Consider the following 26,255-nt stretch of genomic DNA (forward strand, 5'->3'; position numbering starts at 1 on the left):
AGGAGAAATGGGGATTTAGAGGAAAAGGAAAACACCACATGCAGGCCCTGGGCTGCCTTCCACACGCTCTCGTCCGTGGCAGGACGGCCCTCCCTCCTCCTCCCACCTCTGTCTGCTCAAATGCACCCCTGCCCGGCAGGTGCCATTGCTCTGACTGGTTGGATCAGGAACCAGGCCTCTGGAAGGTTAAGTCACTTACTGGACTTACTGAGTCAGCCGAGCCCAAAAAAGGCCTCTGCACCCATGCTGTAGATGGCTTCATGGATGGTCAGAGCTGGGAGGGACGCCCGCTTTCCTAACTTAGCCTGGATCAACGCCTCTCCGGGGAGCCTCTCTAATTTCTTCCCTCCCAAGGCAGAGATCCATACTCTCTCTTCTTTGTCCCCAGTGTGGTCTGTGTTTCCACCGCTGCCTTTCCACGCTGTATTATGTTCACATCTTTCCCAGTCCGGCTCTCCCACTGACCAGAGAGGTCAGGAAAACATGTCTTGGCCTCAGCACCAAGCCTGGCACAGAGTCGGTGCTCAGCAAACATTCTCAATGCTAAACTGAATCTAGTCCAGTGGATCCATTTTACAGATGGGTACACTAAGGCTCGGGGAGGCTGACTTGCCTCCCCGATGCTTAAAAGCCAATGGTATGACATTTTCACTTTTCATTTTCATTTCTCCATCTAAAAAGGAAAATTCCAAGAAGCCCAAACTCTGCAGCAGAGCTGGGTCCAGTTGCAAGCAATGCTAATTGCTAGCTGACAGCAACTTGGAATTTTAAGTCACATCTGACTTCTTCCTGCCTGCTGGTCTGCTAGACTAGAGGGCTTTCATCTTCAGTGAGGCACACATTAGCATGCATAATTGCACGTTTTAAGACTTGAAGAAGAATTTCCCCTCCCCACCCAGCCCACCTCCTACTGCCTTTCCTGGCCTCCCAAAAAGTAGATTTTTATCTGGAGTTTCAATAAAGTGTGCAATAATGATGAGGAAAATGATTTAATAAGGTTGTAGATGTTATTCCCTAAGAAGGCCAATTGGTTTCAAGATTTTTTTTTTTTTTAATCTCTGATGTTAAGCTAAATGGATTGCTGAGTGTGTTATTAGGAGTTTTGTTAAAATGCCTAATAGCATGCCCTGTAATCTACCTGATTTCAGTGACTGACAAGTAGGCGCTGGAGATATAAAATTCAGGAAGTGGCTATTTACATTCATTACATACATGCTAATTTTGTGATCTCTGATGCCCGCAGGTTGTCATTTTTTTCCCTTTGCATAAAAAAGGGAGAAAATAATAATATATTTGATATTCTGTGGCCAAAACAAAAAGTTATTTCCCCCAAGAGTTTTAATTATAGCATTCTGGAAAAGGCCCGAGTTGGAACTTGCAAGTGGAATAAACGACTTGAATAAATAGTCTAAAAAATTAAGTACACATAGAAGGGGTGATGTGCACTGCTGGTTCAGACTAAACAGTGATTATCAAGAGGGTCTTAGTTATTTAAACAAGCCATTTGAGGGCGGTTTGCTCCTTGTTTGGGGCCTGGTCCTGATTATAAACGAGAGCTTTTAATTAAAATTAGTAAGACCCAATTCAAGCTATAATTTGGTCCTTTTCCTTAGCAAATGTCTATGAAAACAAAGCAATTAAGATGAAATGAGTTGAAGCATTTAAAAGGGATGAAATGCCCCCTCCGCGCCCCTGGCCTGCCCCCTCAGCAGAAGGAGCATAAACAGGCCCAACTAATTCAGACCAGGAGGCCAGCATAAAGGTCTGGTGAGCTGGGGGATGCATAGGCTTAGCTAAATGAAAAGAAGCAGGGGAAACAGACTGTGCAAAGGCCCTGGGGTAGGAAGGAGCTGGCAAGTTTGAGGAACCAAAAAGTGAGTGATGCTATGCTGTGGTCAGGGGGGGAAGGGTTGAGAATAACAGCAGCTCGAAGTGATTTGCTGAGTGCTGGGCTCAGCCTGAGGGATGTCCTCTCTCAGCTGTATGGATGGGCGGTGTGCTTTGAGCCCCTTGCATTCACAGGGCCAGGCTCAGATGAGCTGGTGGCAGCTAGTGGGGGATATGAATAAAGGAAAGGGTCTCTGCAGCTTCCTCTATGACTCCACAGCTAAGGAACTCTTCCCACTTTGTTCAGACAGGCTGCTGGGGGCCTGGCCCATGGCCGGGACCCCATGGCTGCCTGGGGCTGGATCCAGGCCCTGTGGCTTCTCAGCTGGGTGACCTGGCTAGAGACTGACCTCCCTGGGTCCAAGTGTCCCAAACTTACTCTGCCATTGGCCTACACCAGATGTCCTCAGACTAGCCTTTTCCCTTGTCAGGCCTCAGCTTCCTTACCTATAAAACCCCCCAGAATTTGGAGGCTCTGGGAGGCCTTTCCTGGTATCCCTGGGACTTATAATGGTCACTCACTATCCACCGACACTAGTTCTGGACCCAGCCATAAATGAAGTCACATGGGTCATTGCAACCCAGTGTCAATAGGCGCTCTGAAGAAGGGATGCTCACAGGTAACATGGGCAGCAGGGGAGGCATCCTGGACGATGTAACTGCTGGAACTCCTCCATCCACCCTTTCACTCAACAGATGCTTTCCACGTTCTATGCCAGGCCCAGCACTGGCTTCCAGGGAATGGAGCAGACCAGGTCACAGACACTGCCCTTGTAGAGCCCACATTCCAGGAGGAGACACTGGGAAACATAAATGCAGGGCGACATGGACCAAAGCGGAGGTGTGTATGGGTTGGGGGAGGTCAACAGAGTCATCTGTAAAGCATGGAGGCTCCCCTGGAGGCCCCTTCAAGTCGCTTCCAACCGTGCACATCCATGAGTGTACCTGGAGTTACTTCAGATTCTATCAAGAATGCAAATCATCAAGAAAACACGGATTTATCCTCAGCCTTGCCCGGAGCCTTTCGGAACCACCCGAGGCACCTCAGCCTGGCTACAGCAAGCCCCCTGCCAGCATTAAGCTGACCACATGGGGATCCAATGTTGCTCTCTGCCTGGCTGCAGAGAAGGGGACAGGCTGCTTAAGATGCTGGGTTTGCTGAAGGGGTTTTCATAACCAGCAGCAGCTTCAGGATGAAGCAGTTAAGGGTATGAGAGGCTCAGTCGGCCCCACGCAGGGCTTCCCATAACCTGGGTCGATTTCCCGTGAAGAACTAGTGAGATTGTGGAAGCCACGTTCTCTGAGTACGCTTTGCTGATTCTCTGTCCTCTGTGCTTATCACAGTAAACAACAAAGTCTATCAGATCTGTAGGATGGGGTGCTCACTCCCCCAAGACTCCAGCCCCAGCCTCTGCACAGCCCCATACCAGCTCAGCACCTGCAATGAAAGGGCGCAGCGAGGGAAATGGGTTTCACTTAAAGTGGAAATTGCTGTCTGGAGGGGGCTGTGATCAATTATTGGTGTCTGCTCTGGCAGAATGTGGCGGCCTCTTTGCCAGCCCTGCAGTAGGTTTCGTGGAACAAAGGAGAGCCTTCTGTCACTCGTAATTTTTATCGTGCATTCTTGGTGAATGGTCATCTGTGAATGGCACACGGGTCTGTATATCTCTATGGGGATATGGACGTATGCATATGGTTTATCTGAATAGTCAGTGAGCCAGAACACCCCATTTCCCAGCCATTTTAGATCCTGGCAACTGCTGGAAAAAGACAAAGGTTCACCCCTTTTCATATATTGAACAACATTATGATCATCGACATTATCATGAGCATCAACATCATCAATGTGAAGATGATGATCAATATCGTGATCAGTATCGCCCAACATTGCCATCATCATCATTACCACCATCATTATTACCATCGTCATCACCAACATGGTCACAACATCCTTGTCCTCACCCTCATCATCATCATCATCACCACCATTACCACCATCATCATCACCACCATCAACACCACCATTACCACCATCATCACCACCATCATCACCACCATTACCACCATCATCATCACCACCATTACCACCATCATCATCACCACCATCAACACCACCACTACCACCACTACCACCACCATCATCATCATCACCACCATCATCACAGGAACAGCAGGTAAAGCTCACATAGCGTGTCCTACGTACCAGGCTATGTTCAAATGCTTTATGCCTGCTACCTCGTTTAATTCTCACACTATCTCTGTGAAGTAGATATTATTGTTATCTCTAGTATATAGACAAACAAATGGAGTTGAGTAACTTGCCCAGGCTCCACAGACAGGATCTGAAACCATGACATCTGTCTCCAAAGTCCATGCTTTAACCACTGTGCCCAACTGCATATTGAGCGCCTATTCCTCCTCTCGGAGCAGAGAGCTACAGGTAGAAATAACCGCTTGCAGAACACAGAGTGAGAAATGGGCCTACCAAACCTGGGCTCTGGTCCCAACTCATGCAACACCCCTGCCTCCTCAGGCCTCCATTTTCCCAACTGTAAACCAAGGAGGTGAATGAACATCTGAATGATCTCCAAGCTCCCTCAGGCCACCACTGCATGTGACTGGCCAGCCCCTCCAGATTTCAAAGCCTCCAGAAATCTCTGCATGGTCCTCCTGGGGAAGCTGGTGGGGGATCTGATGGCCCGTGGGGGAACACTCCAGCAGGCTCCATTAATTCTGACTGATGCCTGTCCTCAGGGGGGAGAAAACCTCAGTGCAAGTGGGACAGTGTCCACTCACGTCCCCCAAAACTTTCACGGAGGGTTTAGGGAGTGAGTGGCCAAATGGTGTCCTCTCAGTTCTTGACCACTAGTCTCCATACTGTTGTTTTAACATTTTACTTTATAATTTATTTCAGAGAGAGAGAGAGAGAGAGAGAGCACATGAGCAGGGGGAGGAGCGGAGGGACAAGCAGACTCCCTGTGGAGCAGGGAACCCGATGTGGGGCTCGATCCTAGGACCCTGAGATTGTGACCTGAGCCGAAGGCAGATGCTTCACTGACTGAGCCGCCCAGGCGCCCCATTCCCCAGGTACCGACTTACCACCATTTGACCCTGTTGATTAAGAATTTCTACAGATATATAATTTCAGCTCATGCAGCCTGACCCAGATCCAGAGCTCCTTGAGGGGAAGGGCAAGGTTGTGCTATCATTATAATTTCTGAGGCAGGCAGCACTGAACCATCTTCAAAGGTCTTCACCATTGAAGATGTCATCAGACGAGTCTGTTCACACTACCTCTCACAGCCTGAAGCCACGGTGAGAGGTGGTGAGAACAGATGACAGAGATGGTGGCAACGACAGTAACGGAACCATCATGTGTGTACTGAGCGCATACTGTATCCTGAGTGCCTACTGTGAGCTGGGCACCGTGATGGACAGGACTTCATTCCATCTTCAGGACGGCTTATGGCGGGGGGTATCTTAGGCCCATATAACACAAGAAGAAACTGAGGCTCAGGAGGGCAAATGACCACCTAGACTTTCACATTGGAGGAGGGCTGCAACCCAGACTCCCATCCAGAGGCCGGGCCTGTTCTTGCTTTCCTCTCCCATTAGACAGGGTGGAGAGGACACCATGACAAGAGCGGGTCCTCACACGGCACCAGCCTGCCACTTCCCTGCCGCCCGCACAGCCCCTCCGTGGGCAGCTTCTATCTATGTGGCTCCTCACCTCCTGGGAACCCCAGTCTGGGCAAAAGACAGCCAACTCAGACTAAACATTTTCTGCACACCTATGCTCATGCCAGCCTCTGCCCCCGGAGCGGGGAAGATGGGGACAAGCCTGAAAGGCAATCTGGGGGCTCACTGTGAGCCCAAGTTGGACAACTTCCGTGTGGTGGGTCCCAATGCTGAGCCCATGGCCAGTCCCCAATAAATGAGCTCACTGTTCAACAGGAGAGCACGACACATAATTATAATCCAAAGGCGGAAGTGCTCTGATGGGGGCGCCTGGGCGGCAGTAGGTTAAGTGTCTGACTCCTGATTTCTGCTCAGGTCGTGATCTCGGTGTCATGAGCTCAAGCCCCACGTCAGGCTCTGCTTGGCACCAAGTCTGCTTGAGATTCTCTATCCCTCTCCCTCTGCCCCTTCCGCTTGTGCTCTCCCTCTGCAATAATAAAATAAATCTTTTTTTAAAAAAAGAAGTGCTGGGCGCCTGGGTGGCTCAGTCATTAAGTGTCTGCCTTCGGCTCAGGTCATGATTCCAGGGTCCTGGGATTGAGCCCCGCATCGGGCTCCCTGCTCCGCGGGAAGCCTGCTTCTCCCTCTCCCACTCCCCCTGCTTGTGTTCCCTCTCTCGCTGTGTCTCTCTCTGTCAAATAAATAAATAAAATCTTTAAAAAATAAAAAATAAAAATTAAAAAATTAAAAAGGAGTGCTATAATGGGGGGTGCCTGGGTGGGGCAGTCAGTTAAGCATCTGACTCTCGGTTTTGGCTCAGGTCAGGTCATGATCTCAGGGTCATAAGATCAAGCCCCCTCGTCTGGCTCTGCGCTCAGCATGGAGTCTGCTTGAAATTCTCTCTCCCTCTGCTCTCCTCAAAGAATCTTTAAAAAAACAAAAAGAAGTGCTATGATGGAGAAAAGCACTTAATGTGGCTTTGTGTGGGTGTGTATATGTGTAATCATGTAGAAGCAGAGGTATCAGGGAAGGCTTCCCAGAGGAGGCAAATCTAAAGCCTGATTAGGAATTGGCCAGGACACAAAGGGTGGAAAAGGGGCTCCCGGGAGGGGGGAAGACCTGAGCTGGGGCTCAGAAACATGGCGCGGCCTCGTGTGGGGGTGTGTGGCCAGGACACGAGGGCTATTCAGGGTTTCAGGAGGTGAGGGGCAGAGGCCGGACACAGACTAGCAAGACATAGAGGCCCCTGGCAGTTCCAGAAGCACATTTACAAGCCTCCTCCTCTCCCAACCTTATACTGAGCCAGCAAGTCTAAGTCCCAACCTGGGCTCAGGCAGAGTGGAGAGCTAAAGCTGGACTCTGAAGGGCTTCAGGGAGACAGGCAGGACACAAAGTGTGGGCCTCCAGGTCCGGGGACAGCAGGACGGAAACCTAAGGAGCTGGGCTAGAGAAGGAACAGGCTGGGTCAGGGGCTTGAACAAGCAGAGAGAGAGGGTTGCCCTCGGTCCTCCCTTGCCAGAGCACTGGGACTGGAGCAGGGAGCAGAGGGTCAGAAGACTGTCACGTTAGAGCCCACACGTGCCACATGGGTCCTCCAGGCCCTGCCAGCAGGGGGCTAGCCCTTGCCACCAGGCTTTTTGCTCATGACCTCTACCTGTCTCCAGCCTGGCCTCCTTCCTGAGGTCTGTGGGTAGGCGCCAGCTCCGCACTCAGGCTTCTGGGCCCCAAGCAAGGCCAGAGATGTGGCCAAACCAGGCACGATCCAGGCCATTGCCATTTGCCCAGCACTCAGCCTTAAGGAGATGCCCAACAAGTGAGATGGATGAATCATGTCAGCACCCCAAGGAGGCCTAGCTGCATCTCCTACAAAGCTCCAGCTCCTACAAAGCCTTATACAGAAGGGATGGGCACCCATCGTACTCTCATGGGTCGCTTTCCTAATAGGAGTCTCACGCTTTGCAAAAGTAAGTTGGCAAAACGTGGGGAGAAGCAAACGAGATGCTAGGGAGCCGTGGGGTGGAAATTCAGGTCCTGGGGTTTAGTACTCGTCATGCCCTGCAGGACCTGGGGTCTTATTTCTCTCGGAGCCTCAACTTTCCTCATCTGTAAAGTGGGGACAGACAGGGAAGATTTGGATCAATGATTCTCAGCCGGGTGTGCACACGGGTCATGGAGAGAGCGGTTTCCAGCTCCCTGATGATGGGCTTCCCCAGAACCACATAGAATGGCCACACAGCCCCTCCCTGACAGATGCTCCCATGAGTTCCATCCAGTTTGGAGAGTCCTGGCTCCAAAGACAGCCAAGGCTACTCTTCTCTCTCTGACTTCCAGCTTGCCAGGAAGGCAGTTTCCAGTGCCAAACAGTCACACCAAAACCCCAGGTGCAGGGAAGAAAGGCCGGACAGACAGACGGACATGGCACAAATCTATGTCTTTTCCCAAGCTCTCGTACCTGAGCCAGCCCACAAACGCTGTGGCTGGCCACTAAGCAGGTCCTTTGGGGAAGCTAAGGCCACACGGGGTGATATGGGTGGTTTCGAAGTTAGGGACCTGGGGGGAGGGTTACCCCAGGCCTGTACCCCACACATACCCATCAGGGACAGAAGGAGGAACATATCATTCAACACTTCATCTCATTTAAAACAAAACGAAACAAAAGTTTCAATCCCAGCACGAGTTAAGTACCCTTTGACTCCAAAGTCCTCCGTCCGGGGAAGCAGCTCAAGTTCCCAAGAAGCCCCCGGCCTCCCTCCCAAGGCTGAGTGAGGCCTATACTGCTGGCACACCACGGGGCGGGCATTGACCACATACGGGGGCCGTGGCAGCCATGGGGTCTGGCTGGGAGGGCCGGGCTGGGCTCACCTTCACACTGCCTGCCTTCCCCTTTGTAGCCCGGCTTGCAGAGGCATTTGTAGGACTTGGGCGTGTTCTGGCAGATGGCATCGATGTGGCAGTCATCCGTGCCCTCCGAGCACTCGTCCACGTCGACTGGCCCTGGGGGGAGGGGAGAGGGGAAACCACTGGTGAGGTGTGGACTGGGCGGCAGGCAGTAATGGCTGGGGGCAGGGAGCTCCTTCTGCCCCCCCACCTTCCATCGACCGCTGGGGTAATTAACAGTAATAGCCATCACACGACAATCCGGCGTGACAAGTGGTGGCTGGTAGCATTTTGGGGGCAGCTACTCTGTGCCAGACACAATGCTACCTAAATGCGGGCTCCCATTTATTTTCATGACGGTCCCATTTAGTCGGTCTATTACTCCTGCTGGAGAGATGACAAAACCCGAGGCTTAGGAGCACCGCCAGGAAAGCCTCTCTGTGTGTCTTGCTCTCCCCACAAGCACTGCTCCATCCCTCCTCCAGTCTCCTTATTCTAGAATTCAGAGCCAGAAGGGCCTTGGAGGAATTTAAATCTATCCCCTTGGGGTTACAGTGGGGGATGGGGCAGGGGCAGGAAACCAAGGCTAGAATGGAACAGCGAGCAGAGGCCAAGCCAGGAGGCCCAGAGGGGTGACCTGACCCCACTCAGCCCAAGTCTGTGGAAATAGAGGATTCTTCACCTAGCTTCCACACCCCCGCCTGCGGTGGCCAGCAGTGCAACCACACCCTCAGTGGGGTTGACCGGGCTCGTCCATGGCTCTCACCTCCCCATCCTTTCTCCTCTCCACCTCAGACACCTAGCACCTGGCTCTCAGATCCCAACTTCCAAACTCAAGTTCAGTCTAGGTTTTGAGGGCTCCTGGCACTCCCCACCTCCCACCCCAACACACACATATACACCTTCAGTCTGGAATAGCTGTTGGCCAAAGTAATGCAAAATAGATTCTGTGTTTCTGTCTATACACCCATCTCTCTCTCTCTCTCTCTCACACACACACGCAACACACACAGCACAGAGCTCAAACAGGGAAAAGGACCCTCAGGACACAGGATAGCACAGCCAGAAGAACCTTAGTTATAATATGGGTTACAGATGAGAAAACTGAGGCCCAGAGAGGTCTGCTGTAGGTCAGTAGCTCATTAGGGGCCAAGACTGGAGCTCAGATCCAGAGCTTTCTATGGGCCATGTTACTTCCAGCTAGTCACGAATAAAATAAGGATGGTGGCAGATAGAAGGACCCAGAAGGGCCGCACAGGGAACCCTCAGCAGCTACCCTGAGTGCAGTCACCCAGGGGCAAGTCTGGGGAAGTCCTGGAGCGACCTCCTCTCTTCACGACTCCAGTCTTCCCCTAGACTGTCGGGTTCCTGAGACTGTCCATTCTGAATTACTCCCCTGGCTGGCATCAGGGCTCTAAATCTGTGGGGGGCCTCTCTAAGAGAATAGAGCTCCTCTCTAAGTCTCTAAGGGCTCCAGCCTCCCCCAAAGGAAGAGAGGCATCAACAAGAAGCATAAGAGCAAAATTCCCTACACATGCACATGCGCGCGCGCGCGCACACACACACACACACACACACACACACGCACGCGCATGCAGGCACACTCAGCAGGTGGCGTCACTTCTCAGGGTGGTTGTATCTGCTCAGGTCAGCAGCCTGTCCTCTACAGCTGCCAGGGGAAGGGGGAACGGGAGCCAGGAAGCAGTCAGAGTAGGAGGCCAGAGCCAGCCATCAAATGGCCAGGGGCCAGCAGGAACATCAGGCCAGCAGAACATCCCCTTCTGGGGAAGTGACAACACAGGGACCCCCATGCAGGGTTAGCACGGCCTCAAGGGCAGGAAGCCAGAGGCCAGGGAGGGCCAGTCTGCATCCTTCCAGTGGGGAGGCCTGGGGCCACTTCTGAGATAGGACCAGCAAGGGAAATGGACCACGGATGCACATCCCAAGGGTCAGTGTACAGGAACGAGGGGAGGGAAACTGCCTGGTGTTCTGGAGCCCCTTTTGCCCCTAATCCCTAATCTCTGACCTAGGCAGGTATCCTCGTGGGGAGGGAAATGGATGAAGGTTAGCCACGGGACTCGTTGGGGGGCGGGGGGAGACAACTCCCAACACATCTCCTAAATGTGACTTTAGGTGGGGGCTGGGGAGGACAGGAGCCACAGGCCATTTGTTCCCATGGTCTGCCCCTGCTCCCTGCCCAGGGCTGGGGACTCCCTCCAGAGGGCAGCCCAGCCCTTCCCTCGCTGCTTGCTTTGACTTTGGTTTGCGTCACAGCACAAGGCTTTCAGGGGGTGGGACACAGAGGAGGGACAGAGAGGTGGAGAGAGGCACATACAGAAACAGCCAAACAGGGGCGAAGGATCCTAAAGTCGGCGAGAGACACCTACAGACACGGTGGGGGCTGTGGGCCACAGGGCCCAGCCTCCGTGGCCTCCAACTATGAAATAGTTTAAATGGCCTGGCATCCTTAGTCAGGGTGCGACTCCCAGGAATAGATTCCTGTGCCACCAAACACAGACTTCGGGGAGCCCAGCATGGCAGCGGGGGCGGGGGGAAGCCAAGGAGAACAGAAGCAGGCAGGGTACCCCCCCACCCCTCAAGGAGAGAGGGAGGAAGCTCCTCCAAAGCTGTGGGAGGAGACACTGTGCTTTCAGCTTTGTGGGAGCACCCCTACCAGACAACCAAGAGAGTGGGAGGGGAAGGAGAGGGCGCTGGGGAGTTCCCTGTGAAATCCTGCCCCCCCCAGCCTCTGCTGTCTGCCCCAACCCATGCCCCAAATGCTGCGGATCCCGGATCCCAGATCCCCCCATTTCCTCCTTCAGTGCCTCCTGCCTCCCTCTCCTGGGCCTCCTCCCTGAGGTCCCAAGTCTGGTCTCCCCTCCCTCTGGTTCCCATCCATCTCCTTCCCTCTGTGTCAGTCCCTCTGCACCCCCCCTTCCTGTCTGTCTGTCTGTCTGCCCATCGCTTTCCAACCATGTCCACTTCTGTCTTTCCCATCCGTCTGTCTTGCTCCCTCCCTATCCCCCACCCCCAGTCCTCTTGTCTCTTTCTCTCCTGTACCCTCGGCCTCCACCTCTCCTCCTCTCTCTTCCTTCCCATCCCTTAGTCCGTCCCTCACATCTCCCTTTATCTGTCTTTTTCCTTCCAGCTGCCTATTTGCCTCCTTCTCTCTCCCTTGGGTTTCCTCCTTCCCCTCCGGTCTTCTGGTCTCCTCCCTACTCTTCGTGTCTGTCTTTCTCTGGGATTCTTTCTGTGTCCTTTTGTGTGTTCCCTCCGTGCCTCTTTTTCTGTCCGTCCGTCCCTCTATCCACCACCTCCCCCATCCCCTTTCTCTCTAGGTCAGTCCTTTTCCCTGGCTCCCCTCCTCTCCGTCTCCCCTGTGGGCCTCCTTCCGCCCGCACGCCCCTCTCCCCTGGGGGAGCGCCCGTCGGGCTCCGGGGTCCCCACTCCCTCCCGCCCGCGCTCCGAGCGCCGGGGCTCCCCTCCGCCTGTCGTCGCGCTTTCTTTCTTCCTCCCGCCTTCGCACTCCCTCCCCCGGGGGCCCCAGCCCGTCCCGCCCCTGCTGCGGCCCCGCCGGGCTCCCGGAGCCCCCGGGCCGCGGAGCTTCGGGGAGGGGGCGCCCGGCGTCGGCCCCAGAAGTTACTTTGCAAAGAGGCGGGGCGGGGCGCGGGGCCGCGCGGGCTGCAGCCCCCTCGACGGCGCGGGGCGGGGGCCCACCCGGGACCCCGCCGCCGCCCTGAGCCCGCCGCCGGCCCGCTCGGGGCTTACCTGGGAGCCCGCTGCCCCCCGCCAGCCGCCCGCGCGCGCCCAGGGCGAGCAGCACGCACAAGTGCCAGCGCACGGCCGCCGCGCCCATGCTCGCTGCGAGCCTGGCCGGGCCGGCCGGGCGTGCGGGCGTGCGGGGCGCGGGGACCCCTCCGACCGGCCGCTCGGCGAGCGCTCCTCGCTGCTGGCTCCTCGGCCACCGCTCGGGCTCCCAGCCACCGAGCCGGCGCGGCTGACGAGCTGACAGCCGTGTGCTCATTGGCCCGCGGCTGCCGGGGGCGGGGCTATGCGCGCGGCCGGCCAATGGGCGCCGGCCGCCGGCCCGCGGGGGGGAGGGGCGGGCGTCGGGGGCGCCCCCTCCCCTCGGGGCGGGCGGCAGGTTGTGGGGTGGGGGCCGGGGCCCGCTCCGGTGGCCGCGGGGTGCACAGTCTCCGCCGGGCTGGGGCTCGCTCGGAGGCTGCTCCCTTCCCCGGCCCCTGCCCCCACCCCCCCATGCCCTAGTCGTCGAGGGTGACCGTCCCTCCGGGGGCAGCCCTCCCATCTCCCCAACACGCACACTCTAGGGAGAGGAGGGAGCCTGCCGAGCGGCCCTCGGAGGTCGAGAAAGGCCCGGAGACATCCATTTGCAGGGAAAGAAATGGGAACGCTCAAAGCAGAATTGTGCACTCGTCCAGTCGGGAAATGTTTATTGAGGACCTACTGTGCGCCCAGCGAGGGCAATGCAGCGGTGAACGAAAGGAAAAAAATTATGAGGATCGATTAAAAATAGACGTTCAAAACAAATGAACTTTTTACCGCTCCCCAAAGGACAATGGCTCATAAGTGTGCTTGTCATAGGACAGCTGCAGGATCCGCATCTGGAAAGCTCCCTGAGGGACAATGCCACTTTGCAGGCAGTCCCTGCCCGTGACACAGCCCATCTGTGGGTTGACCCCTTAGCCTGCCCACTTTGATGCCCTGAGTATTCAGGGCCTGGGGCCTCCACAGTGACAGGCCCGGGCAGGCAGTTGATGGGCTGGGGGCTGGAGGAACCATCACTGTCCTTCCACCCAAGCACCGCTCTGGTCTGGCCTGGGAAATACACCTGACACTTGGTGGCCTTTGGGGCTGGACCCAGACCCCCGCCCCGGGAGGCACAGCTGGAAATAAATGGCCCCTCTCAGCCCCAGGCAGGACGCTTTAAGGGAAGAAAGTTCAGCAAACCCCAAGGCCCATCTCCTTGACAACCACCAATAAGAGCTCCTTTTTTCTTCTCCTGCTCTCCAGGCCCGACTCAAAGACAAGACCTTCCTCTTTTTGTCCACTCTGCCCGCCTGGGTCTGCGCCTAGCTTTCCTTTCCATACCAGCTCCCTTCCCTGCCCCCAACACACACACACACACACACACACACACACACCCCTCCCAACACACCCCTCCCAACACACCCCCTCAGGCATACAGACACACTCATACACATCCTCACAGACACAAATTCCTGCATACACACTCACATGGTCTTCTGTAGACAATCACTGCAATTCTGAAAAGTTAAATCTGTGTCCAGCCACCCTCACTCCCAACCTGACTTCCTATCACAAATAGCTCGTGACACTGGCCTGGTGGCTGAGGCAAAGGGTCCCCAACTTGGGGGACCAGAAAGGGCCAGCTATGGCTGTCCAGGAATAAGAGGGGAGGGAGGTGCTGCTCTCTGCCTCCTCCAAGCCTTAGCCTTGTCACTCCAGACATTTCCTTCTGCATGGTCACTCCTAGCTGGTAGCTTAATTTCGGGGACCCCCTTATCTTTATAGGCTTTATTTTGTCCTCCTCCCAATTGTGTGGTTTTTGTTTCTGGGGGAGAAAGCTCCCTTAGAAACACACATTGTCTTGTGCATCAGTGACAAGGGCAAGCGATGTGAGTTTGAGGGCGAGGTCCTTTTGTGGGGCCTCTAACTGACCAGAAACGACGTCTTTTAAAGTGCCTCTTCAGGGGCGCCTGGGTGGCTCAGGCGTTAAGCGTCTGCCTTCAGCTCAGGTCATGATCCCAGCGTCCTGGGATCGAGCCCTACATTGGGCTCCCTGCTTGGCAGGAAGCCTGCTTCTCTCTCTTTCTCTCCCCCTGCTTGTGTTCCCTCTTGCTATATTTCTCTCTGTCAAATAAATAAATAAATAAAATCTTTTTTTAAAAAAGTGCCTGTTCATCAGGGGCACCTCGCTCCTGGCCAGGTGCCTTCCAAGCTTGATGGCAGCAGGCTCAGTCCCTCTAGATGAAGGAGGGAATGGATGCAGTGTGATAGCTGTTTAGACTGTGACCCCCACAATCTGGGGGCAGCTCTTACTCATATCGAGTTCTTGTCCCCAGCCTGACCCCTGTAAGGTGGGCAGATGGACAAAACATGGCTCCTTCCGGGAGGAGACTGTGGTCTGTGCAGAGGAGCCAGGGAGCAGGGGACGGGGATGGAGAAGAGACACACGTGTAAGTCTCCGTGAATGTGCTAAAGGCCGTGGCAGAGAAACAGTTGGTTACATCTGCTCCTGGGGTGGCTAGGGAGGCATCCTAGACCCTAGAGTTGGGCACAAAATATGAGAAGGAGATTTTCCTGATGGTCGAGAGAATGTGCCAAGGTCCACTGAAGAAGGTGGGGACCAAGGAGTGAGTGTTCTCGAAGGACCTTGCAAACTCTAAAGCACTGCAAATGTGTGATGGTGACATGGTGGAGAGCTGCCCACAGAGACGGCAGCATCTGTGTGGTGGACCTGGCTGGCCGGGTGAGAACATGTATGCCTGGACTCCAGCCAGGGGCATCTCGGAGCCTCTGGAAACTGAGCTAGGAGAGTGGAGGCTCAGGGATGATTCCAACAGTCACTTTGGGAGGGAACACTCCATAACTCCCCATCACCTTCCAAGCAAGCCCTGAACGCTTTGGGCAGCTAACAAGGCACCCGGAGCAGTCCCAGCCTTGTGTAACCACAGGCCCCCACAGACATCCTGCTCCCACACCCCTGAACCTTTGCCTCTGCCGGAAGCACCCTTCACGTCCTTCTTCACAGAGCTCACCTCTTCTCTGCACACACCCTCAACTCCTGTCCCATAGCTGGGTGTAGGGCCTCCTCTGGGCTCCTACACACCTGGGGGCTGTCCCATCACAGTCAGGCTCACCTTGGGTTTCACGTCTGCCTCTTCCCAAACTGGGGTTCCTGAAGGCGGGGCTCACCCCCCATCTGCATCTGGGGTCACAGCCCCCTGCTCGGGCCTAAGAAATTATTGTTGAACGAATGAACAAAGAAACAAGACAGACATCACTTGACCAAGAATTCACATCGCTCCAGGGAGTGGATAAAGATTTTTTGGCTATTTGATGGGGTTTGGGGGGAGTGAATCCAGCTGCCCACGCCCTCCTGGCCAACCCCATCCTCTCTGCCAGGTGGGGAAGCTGGGCAGGGGGGGGGCTCTCCTCTGGGGCCCTTTGGCTCCCCCTGGTGACACCTCATAGATGTCCCAGGAAGAGAGAAGGCAGAGGAGGCTTCCTTCCAGTGCACACACAGCCCCTGCCACCGGGGTGTTCCTGCTGACTCCAGTCCTCAGCAAAAGAATACCTTACTTTAAAAAGAAAACTTCCTCAAGAAGAAGTCTCTTGATTAATAACAGTTGTGAAAGCTCTTTGAGAAAATAAAGTTCTCTGTGAGCATAAAATGTCATTCCAAGACTTTAGAAGCTTTGTTGTTCTTTCTTATTAAAAATAAGGGGTTTCATAATAATCCCCCCTCATGTTGCACACTTTCTTTTAATAAAGGGAAAGGGGGGAGGGGCAGCAGGAGAGGGAGAGAGAAAATCTTAAGCAGGCTCCATGCCCAGTGCCGAGCCTGATGCAGGGCTCGATCTCATAACCCTGAGACCGCGACCTGAGCTGAAATCAAGAGTCAAACGCTTAACTGACTGACCCACCCAGATGCCCCCATGTTGCACACTTCTTTAGACCTTTGAGGAGAATCTCTTTTGCAATCGCTCCATGACCTTGGGCCCCACAAGTTGGGTTTCTTGGCTCAAGCCCCCAGCTGTCAAATGAGGGTCTCAGTCCCCAGGACCTTGGGCATCTCCAGCTCACGGTCCAGAGACTCCCCTGAAATAACCCACCTGAGTTTGGGCACACAGCATATCCTGTCCTCCCTGCTGCCTCCTCCCCCATGTGTTACAATAGCTACTGTGTATCTAGTGTCCCTGAGTACCCAGCACTGTGCTCAGTGTCTTGTGCACTGTGTCATTTCATCCTGACAGGCTGAGACTACCACCACCCCCACTCTACACCTAAAAAAACAGAGACTCAGGCCACTTCTCTGGGACCACAGAGCTAGCAAATGTTGAGGCGGGATCTGAACTGAGGTCTGCGTGACTCTCGATGACACACTCTTAACCACTACCTGTTAATAAAACCCTCTCAAAGGCTCAAAGGGCATTAGGGTACTCCTCTCTATAAGGCACAAAGTTTTACTTTTTTGGCTTTGATATTGAGAAAAGTGGTTTTTACATAGCGGCCAGACAGACTGTAACAGTTCCTAATTCATGGGGCTGAACTTTATGCTCTCTCATCTTTCTAACAGGCGCAAAAAATATTTTCCCCATGTAGCATAGCGGTACTTCATTTCTGGGAAGGGGTTGAGTAGAAGTGGAAAGTGAGGGATCATATGACTCACCTGCACACCCCACACCCCATGCAAATGAATCCTAGAGGTGGCCCAGCCCACACCCCTCATTTTACAGATGGGGAAACTGAGGCCCAGCCTCACAGATCTGCCACCCCCTCAGGCCCCTCTAACCCCACTGCCCAGGTCACGTCCCCTCAGGGCTCCTTGCCTCTGGAGTAGCACCTCTCTCTTCTCTCCTCACCACCCACACCAAGCCTTGTCAGCTCTATATTCGTGACCTCTCATCTCTATCCCTTCAGCCACTGACTTTGTTGAGACAACACCAGCTCTCACCCGAGTGACTCCACAGAGGCTCAAACTCATCCCTCCAGGCTGGCCCGGAATCAGCTTTCCAAAGGCTGACCTGACCTCTCCACTCCTTGTGCCTACAGAACAAAATCCACCGAGACCCCAGGAGATGGGGCCCTGCAGACCTGTTCATCCTCAACCCCCTGCCTGGTAGATTCCCATGCTTCCTGTCCACTCCATGGTGCCTCACACCTCTGAGCTGCAGCCTGCTCCCTTCCCTCCTCTCCTAATGCCCTTCCCATCCATGTGTTTGGCAGACCCAGACTCAATGCTTGGCTCAGATGCCCTGTCTTCAGAGCTGCCCTGTTTGGCTCGGGGTTTTGGGGAGTGAATCCAGCTGCCCACTTTCTCCTGGCCTTCTCATCCTCTGTGCCCCATAGGGAAGCTGGACTGGCCAGTCAGACCCCTGTGCTCAGGGGCTCAGAGTGGGTGATCCGGGGCCTTTTGGCCCTCCATGATCCCCCACCATGGGTACTGGTTCAGCTTTGAAACCTGGACCTTATTGGTTAATAGATCTGTCTCCTCCTTAGGTCAAGATGAGCAGGTTAGTTAGACTTCCCATCATCTAGTATCTTTTCCAGACGCCAAGGCCCAGTAGTGAACAGGTGGCTCAGGATGGGCCTTTCCTTGCATCCCATGCCCCCAAGCACGTAATTGGTCTGGGCAAGGATTTGTGACTAAGCCAATCAGATGCCTTCCCTGGGAGTCTCTAAATGGGCTGGTGAGTGTGACTGCTTCCTATGCGGGCATGGAGCAGTGAGGGTGGGTGTGTCCAGAGCTGCCAGTCATGTGGTTCTGCCATGGTGTAGACAGCTGGCCTGAGAGAATGGATCCACCGGTTGGAGAGAAGCAGAGGGGAGAGATGAGGAGGGAAAGAGAAGAGAGAGAGCAGAGAAGGAGAGGGGAGGGGAAAGGAGGGACCTGACAGTGTTGAGGGCCTGGTTGAGTCATCCCTTCTGCTCTTAAGACAATTATGTTGGTTTCTGTCTCTTGAAACCAAGGAGTCCTGCTTAATCAATGCATGGGGTTGGGGGTGTCTCCATGAACTGACACCATTGACAAATGACACATCCAGGCCTTGTTCTGAACACTTGGCATATATTAATTCATGTAATTCCACAATCACCAGATGAGGTAGGTGCTATTATCCTCATTTATGGGTGTGGAGTATAACCCAGAGAGGTTCAGTGACTTGCCCAAGGCCACACAGGAATGAATTAATGAATAAATGAATGAATGGGAAATGTTGCCCTTGGTCATCCAGCCAATCAGAGTCAGGATAAGAGGAAGCTGTGGGCTCCTGATTTCCTGTCTAGAGTCCCTTGACCCTCCCTCTGACCTGCAGTCTTAGATGATCAGCAGTGGAGTAGAGGGCAAGAGCAGAGGGTTGGCAGATCAGGACCTGAATCCATGCACTGTCACCTATTTGCTGTGTGGCCTTGGACAAGCCATAGCAGCTCTGTGGCTCAGGATCTTCATTAGTAAAACCAAGAACACTTGAGAATCTCCTAAGATCATACTTGTAAAGTCCCGGGTACAGAGTCAGCATTGAAACACGGTGGCCCGGTAGTCCAGTCGTGCAAAGGATGTTTATTGAGCACCTGCTCTGTGCCAGACACTGTTCTAGGTCTTGGGGATACAGCAGTGAGCTGGTCAGGCTGGATTCCTGCCCTCCTGGAGCTCACGATCCATTTGAGGGAGGCAGACAACAAGAAACCAGAAACAAAAAAAGCCTAAGATAGTGATGAGGGCTATGCGGGGGGCTGAGGCCTGGCGGTGGGATACACTGACGGTGGGGTGGGGGCACTGTAGGCGGAGGGCAGTCAACGGAGCTCTTTCCCAGGAGGTGATACTTGGACCAGGACCTGAATCTCAAAAGGAGCCACCATGCCAAGATGAGAAGTCTGGCTCAGAGAGTCATGGAGTGGACTTGATCTTTAAATTCTGTTAGAATTCTTTTTTTTTTTTAACTAGAGCGGAGCCTGTTCTGAGTCCCCCACCAGGATGACCTGTGCCGCCAACAATATTTAAACAGCATCGTGTGACAGACGTGGGCTTGGGTGTGCTTCACATTCGGGCATGAGTATGTTCTCATCCCATGCCCTGCAAATGCTGATTTGTGCAAGAACACCTTTTACCTAAAATGCACACTTTTTCCATATTAAAAGTTCTCTCTGCTCAACACAGGCAAGACCCAGAGAGGATGACAATGAATCTTTTCCTAGATTCCTTCCAGTCTTTTTTCTGTGAGTGTATACATTTAAAAAATAAAATTAAGATCATGGTACACATATAGCATATTTTTCCGACCTCTGTGTTTGTCTCTTTTAAATTTGTATTCAAATTATTTTTATACAGGCATACTTCACGTAAAAGAAAATGCACCAGTTTAAGTGCATGGTTTGTTGAGTTAAAATTTTTTTGTAGTAAAATATACATAACAAAATTTACCATTTTGACCATTTTTAAGTGTACGGTTCAGTGACAGTAAGTACATTTACGTTGTTGTGCGATCCTCACCACCATCTGTCTCCCGAAATTTTTCATCTTCCCAAACCCTGTCCCCATTAAACACTAACTCTGCATTCTCCCCTTTCCCCGGAACTTGGCACCCACGATTCTAATTTCTGTCTCTACGATTTTGGTGCCTCATATAAATGGAATCATACAATATTGGTCCTTTGGTGTCTGGCTTATTTTACTTAGCATAATTTTTCTTTTTTTTAAAATTTATTTATTTGACAGAGAAAGAGAGATAGCGAGAGCAGGAACACAAGGAGGGGGAGTGGGAGAGGGAGAAGCAGGCTTCCCGCTGAGCAGGGAGCCCGATGCGGGGCTCGATCCCAGGACCCTGGGACCATGACCTGAGCCGAAGGCAGACGCCCAACGACTGAGCCACCCAGGCACCCCTAGCATAATTTTTCAAGATTCATCCGTGTTGTATCATGATCAGAATTTTATTCCTTTTTAAGGCCAAAATGATATATTTTTTTTCTTAGTATATAGCATATTTTGTTTATCTGTTCACCTGTGGATGGACTTTTGGGATGTTTCCACCTTTAACTACCTTGAATGATGCTGCTATGAACATGAGTGTGCAAATATTGGTTTGAGTCCCTGTTTTCAATCCTTTTGGGGTATATACACCTAGGAGTGGAATTGCTGGATCATATGGAAATTCTACGTTTAAAGATGTAATTTATTTATTTGATAGCTTATTTGACAGAGAGAGAGAGAGCACAAGCAGGTAGAGGGAGAGGGAGATGCAGGCTCCCCCCGCTGAGCAGAGAGCCCGAAGTCGGGCGCGGGGCTCGATTCCAGGACCCCGAGACCATGACCTGAGCCGAAGGCAGATGCTTACCGACTGAGTCACTCAGGCTCCCCGGGAATTCTATATTTAATTTTTGAGAAACTGCCATAATGTTCCGCAGATGCTGCACCATTCAGTGAGTTTTGACGAATGTACACACCTGTGTAATTTCCATCACAATCAAAATAAAGAACATTTACCATATTCCCCAAATCTCCACTTGCCCTTCCCATCAATTACCCTAACCCTCCGAACTCAGGCAACCACGGGTCTGATGTCTTGGACTACGGGTCAAATTCACCTGTTTTAGAACTTTGTAAAAATGGCATCATGCATAATGAGCCAGTCTCTCCTCTGACTTCTTTTGCTCAGTGTGCTTTTCGAGTTTCATTCCACACACAGGGCTTTACAACCTGTTTTCTCTCATTTCATTCAGAACCATGAGCATTAAATCTTATTTTAAAATGGAATTTAAAAAACTGGCTATATAGTATTTCGTTGCAAGGATGCACCATAACTTACTTAACCAGTCTAAGCTGATTCTAATTTTTTGCTGTTATAAACAATACTGAGCGGAGCATCCCTGTACCTAAATCTTTGCCTGTCTCTGATCATCTCTTCGAAATAAACCTGGAGGTGGTATAACTGGGTGGAAGGGAGTCAACAGGTTTTGTCTCCTTACATGTATTGCCAAACTGCTTCTCAGAAAGGTGTTAACATGACCTGTCAATGTCACCTCCTCAGTGTTTCTTGAACTTGTGGACCCCTCTCCATATTCTCAATCTCCTCTGCCTGTTGGGGTCACTGCCCGGCACTCTTCCCGGGGCTGCTGCCCAAGATGCTACCTGCCTGAGTTGCAAGCAACCCTCAAAACCCAAACCATACAGTCCTCCAAGGACGCAGAACCATCAGGAAGCCAGGCAAGGGCCTCACAGCTTCAGACAGGGCAGAAGCGTTAATATTTGGTGCAGAGCGAGGACCCCGTGAGTGAATTAGGGGTCACTAGTCCCCTTCCCTGCCTTCTGACGCCAGTGCCCAGCAAGTGGTCCAGCAGAGGAGGCGCAGAGAGTAGGAATGGCTCTGGAATCCCCTCAAACGTTTTCTTTGGGCTGGCTGGTGGCAGCGGTGATATACAATCAGGAGACACTGGTGCTGGTCAGCGACATCCCAGGGTGGGTCTCCTAGGGTCCAAAAAGAAGTCAAGGGCTCTGGGTCCAGAGACCCATGATGGCTTTCCCACCCTCGGGGCCCTTGCCCTGGGTGGTTATTTAATGGCAGGTGCCAGCCCTTCTCGGGTCCCAGGCCTGGTCTAGTTCAATTCAAGAATGTCCCTAACACAAAGGAGGAGGGGCTTGTGTGACCATGATAAAGGTCTCCCACAGCCTCCCACGCCAGGCTGCAGATGGACGCGGCTCCCCGTGTACAATGAGCCATTATGGCATTCTTGCCTGGCAGTCTTATCTCTCAGGAATGTTGGGGGAGTGAAGAAAGCTGGCCTGAGAGGGCTTGACCAGGGGACCTGGGCTCTCTGGCTCTGCCCCCAAGGTCAGTTGAGCATTTTGGTAACTAGTCTCACAGGGCAGGCCATGCTGATAGTGACAATGGGTGTTTGTGCGGGACTTTCCAGCTTACCAGACTCATTCACACCCATCATCTTGTTTGATCCTCATAGTCGAAGGCTGAGATCAGGTGTTTTATATCCTCCATTTTGCAGATGGAGAAACCGAGTCCAAGAAAATTAAGCACCCTTCTCACCACGCCCTAGTCCCCAAGCTGTGCTGGTCCTGCCTAAGTTGTTAGAAAAAAGAGGTACTCAGTTATGCTGGCGCCCCACAGAGATGGAGGAAGATGCCTTTCATTTGGAAAGAAAGGATGACAGAGGCTGGGGACACAGGAAGAGACGTGGTCCCTGCTCATGATGAGCTCAGGCTGGAGAGGGAGACTCGCACATGAATTTGACAGGAAGCAGCCAAGACTCCAGCCAGAGGGCCCTGTTTCCCCAAATCTACCCTTGTTTCTCTTTGCTATACTGCAGGTCTCCTGCAACGGGCCACATGAACTGGTTTTAGACCTGCGTGGACACAACTACGTAACTGGCTGTGTGCCCTCAAGGAAATTCCTCAGCCTCTCTGAACTTCGGCTTCACCATATGTGAAAGGAGAATGAAAAGCTCTCATCACAGGGGCTCAGCGAGGGAGAAACCAGATGACACATATAAAGTTCCTGGCATGGTTGTTGGCATACAGCTGGCACTCAATAAATACTGATATAAATTTTAGACAGGATAGGGTGCCAAGAAACAGATGTAAAGAAGAGTAGGGGGGATGCCAACCTGGGTGGGATGAAGAGCATGGGTTGCAGGCGACAAGCATGGCTTGAAAATGAGGAGCACAGTTGCAAGTGACAGAATGTGAGTCTCGATAACTTCAAGTACACGAGACCTGTTGCAACGAGGTGGGTACCTTTGGGGGGAAGAAAAAGGGACAACCTAAAACACAGACCTCAGAAAAAACAGGACAAGGCAGCTTAAGAGTTCAGGTAGCAGGAAAGAGGGCCATGCTCTCCGGGCCCAAGATGAATCGGCTCCACAGATCTCTGTCCTTGTGTCAAGATTCAAGTTCCCAGGAGTGAGTCTAGCAGGTCAAGATAGGATCCCCTGCCCACCTTGGCCAGGGTGGATTGGATGCCTTGCCTGACGGACCCACCAGACTGCAGGCTAGAGGAGGCTGGGGGTTTTCCAAAGGACGTGCCAGAGCCAGAAGGGGCACAGCAGATATCCACTCTAGGAGAGAAGTAAGAAGAAAAAAAAACCTCTGCCCAGAGCCTGCTATATGCCTCCTGGAGGGCTTTTGGGAAGAGGTGGCACTGACACTAGGCCTTGAAGAGCAGGGAGAATGCCATCCCCCAAGGGTGTCGGGGAGAGGAAAAGGGATGCTGTCCTCTGTCACCATACTCAGGAAGGACTTGCTGAAGGATGTCACCTCACTGGAGCCTGAGGGACAGTGGCATTTTTGGCTGTCCCTTTCCTGCCAAACCAGTGACTGGGCTTTAACTTCCTTTTTGAGTTTTTGGTACTGGATAATCAACCACAGAGCTTGGTGAGAAGAAAGTCACATCATCAAACCAGTACTCTGAAACCACTGTGCTTTTTTGGGGGTGACATTCTGTTAGAGTGACATGCAATCAGCCATTCAACAAACATTTACCAAGCACCCACTGTTCTTGCTGAGCTGAGCGTAGCTGAGCTATGCTGAACACTGCTCTTGGCACAGTTTCTGTCCTGCAGGAGTTTAGAGTTAGAGTCTAGTCAGGGATAGAAATAGTTACCTCTGAGAGAGTCCTGTACAAGGTGCAGTTTTAAGGTCAAAGCAGCAGGCCTGCTGGGATGGGGAAGAGGGCATGTGTGAGGGTAAAATTTCACAGAGGAGGTAAGTCGGGTTTTGTCAGATGAATAGGAGTTCAACAGGGGGCTGGTAGCTGAAGAGCTTTCCAAGTGGAGGAACGGTGCAAAACATCCCGAGAAACAGAGACAGCTGCACGTAGGTTCCTCGGGCCAAGAGGCAAAGGCGTGGGCAAGGGAGGACAGTCTGGTTCCTCAGGAGCTCCAGCTTTATCCTGAAGGTGGTGGGGGGCCAGGGGAGGGCTCTAGGCAAGGGAATGACCTGGAAAATTTGTGTTCTAGAAAGATCCCTCTGGCCTGGGTGGGATGCTATGAATAGGGTCAAGGCATTTGTTTAACCCTACCCTGAGTCTTCTTTGCAGGTGGTTCTCTCTGAGAGCAAAAGCCCGCTACTCTGGGGAGTCCAGGGTCAAATCCACTTGGGAACGACCTCACTTTATACACATCTTGTCCTCTTGGAGAATCGTCCCAGCTATGAGCCTTTATTAAGGGCTCTAGGAGATCCTGCAGCAGAGACGTCCTATGTCCTTGCTTGGCCCCGTGTGCTTCATATTGGTTTGACCACATTCCCTCACCTCCTTTATTTTAATTGTGAGGCACCTATTAAGCTTCTCTGGGACATTCTTTGAAGAACAGCCTAGACCCTTTTTGGCCACAAGGATTTGAAAAAACTGGTTTCAAGTAAACTTTGGGGTCCTCACCACTGTGGACCCAAGAGCCTCTAGATCCCCGATCATTCCTTGCCCTTTTGTGACAGGAATTCCATTCTGGGGGCTCCATTTTGAAACCAGACAAAGGGCTGGAAGAATCTGGTAAAGGCTCGGGCTGGTCACCTTTCTTGCTGCTACCATTCACCCAATTCTCAATACCCCCAGCTGGTCACAACCTCCCTTCATTCCCAAAACACCCTTGCCACGAGGTGTGACTATCCCCATTTCACAGATGGTGAAACTGAGGCCCAGGGAGGCTAAGTGACACTCCAAGGTGTTTCAGGGTAAAAACACCGCAAGGTGAGTACCTGGAAGCAAACATAGGAGGACACTTAAATTCTTCTTTAACTAACAGGGTAAAGAATTTGGAAATGTGAAGCCGGGTGCGGGGAGGGGAAGGAGCTCAGACCCATCCCAAGCTTCCAGGTGGCCAAGAGAATGAATTCTTGAGGGACTGGAGTAAATGTGCAAAGGATGTGAATTGGCAATTTACGGGGGTTGGGGGGGAATTTCTAAAGCAGAGGGTACTGCTGGAGAAAAAGAAGTCTGGCTCCACTCCCATCAAAGGGGTCACCTAGGTCAAGGGGATTGGCAAAAAGACAAAGGTCAATAACACCCAGAGCTGAAGAGGTTTTTGGGAGACAGGCAGTCCGGGACACTGTTGCGGGAGGTAAATTGGAGCAGTACTTATGGAGGGCTTATCTGTCAAAACTTGAAAGTCTCCTTCCTCACCTCTAGGTTTGGGGGATTGACTGGGAGGGCGCACAAAGGAGACTTCTGGGGGTGCCAGAAATGTTCCATATCTTGGTCAGGGTGGGATTACGCAGATATATACCTGCATAAAATGTATGGAGTTGAATAGTGAAGATTAACCTATATAATGCAACTTCATCCACGTGTCCTATAAAAAAGGAAAAATAAAATAAAATGCAACAACTTTTGAGACAACAGTTGCCCACCCAGGAATCTACAGAGGTACTTGCTATAGACAAGGAAAACTGGAAAACAATCCAAACAGCTTTCAGCAGGGTAATGGCTGAGTCAATCACGACGCGGACACAACAGAATATTAATATGCAACCACTGAAGAGCTTCTGGAAAAAAACTTCCCGCTACATTGTGACAAAAGCAAGTTTAAAAACAGGATGGGTTTGTGAAGCTGTGTTTGCAAAAACACAACCAAAAATTGCTCTCTGCTTGTGTGCGCCTGTATTTGTATAAAGAAGTCTCAAAAAGCTACATCTGAGTGTTAACATCAATTTCCTCCCTGGAGTGGGATAGGAGGGTCCCGGTGGGAACTTTTACTTTCTACCGTGTACCCATGGTGTATCATTGACTAGTTTTGCAATCGGCATTCACTGCTTTTGCAATTAACAACAACAACAACAACAACAACAACAACAAAATCCGTAAAAATAAAACGAACCAATAGAGATTCCCAGCACATAGTAGGTGCTCCCTGAGCTTTTGCTGAAGACAGGGATTCAACTGTCTGTGGGCTCCAGTGCCTTGTCCCTCAGTCGGGGTCCACCGAGGGCCGGCCACCCATGATCCTGACTGAGTCCCCCATGCCCCCCCCCCGGGGGGGGGCTCTCAGGGGCTCGGATGTTGCTGGAATGAATACCATGGAAGGTGGAAGCTGGCGGCCACATTTTCCTG

At 52.5% G+C, this 26,255-nt stretch overlaps 1 protein-coding gene across 2 annotated transcripts in view; it reads right to left on the reverse strand.

The window, feature by feature from the left end:
• The window catches only part of SCUBE1 (signal peptide, CUB domain and EGF like domain containing 1), a 141,576-nt gene extending 129,262 nt beyond the window's left edge, over positions 1 to 12,314 (reverse strand). For both annotated transcript variants that reach the window (XM_032416309.1, XM_032416308.1), the window contains exons 1-2: positions 12,211 to 12,314; positions 8,428 to 8,559 (exon numbers count right to left, since the gene is read on the reverse strand). In XM_032416309.1, coding sequence (XP_032272200.1) covers positions 8,428 to 8,559; positions 12,211 to 12,298 — 220 coding nt within the window. In that variant the 5' untranslated portion in view covers positions 12,299 to 12,314. The remainder of the gene's footprint in view (positions 1 to 8,427; positions 8,560 to 12,210) is intronic.
• Between the last annotated feature and the right edge of the window lie 13,941 nt (positions 12,315 to 26,255).

Source organism: Phoca vitulina, unplaced genomic scaffold, assembly GCF_004348235.1.
Source record: "Phoca vitulina isolate PV1807 unplaced genomic scaffold, GSC_HSeal_1.0 scaffold19, whole genome shotgun sequence".
NCBI classification, from domain to species: Eukaryota; Metazoa; Chordata; class Mammalia; order Carnivora; family Phocidae; genus Phoca; species Phoca vitulina.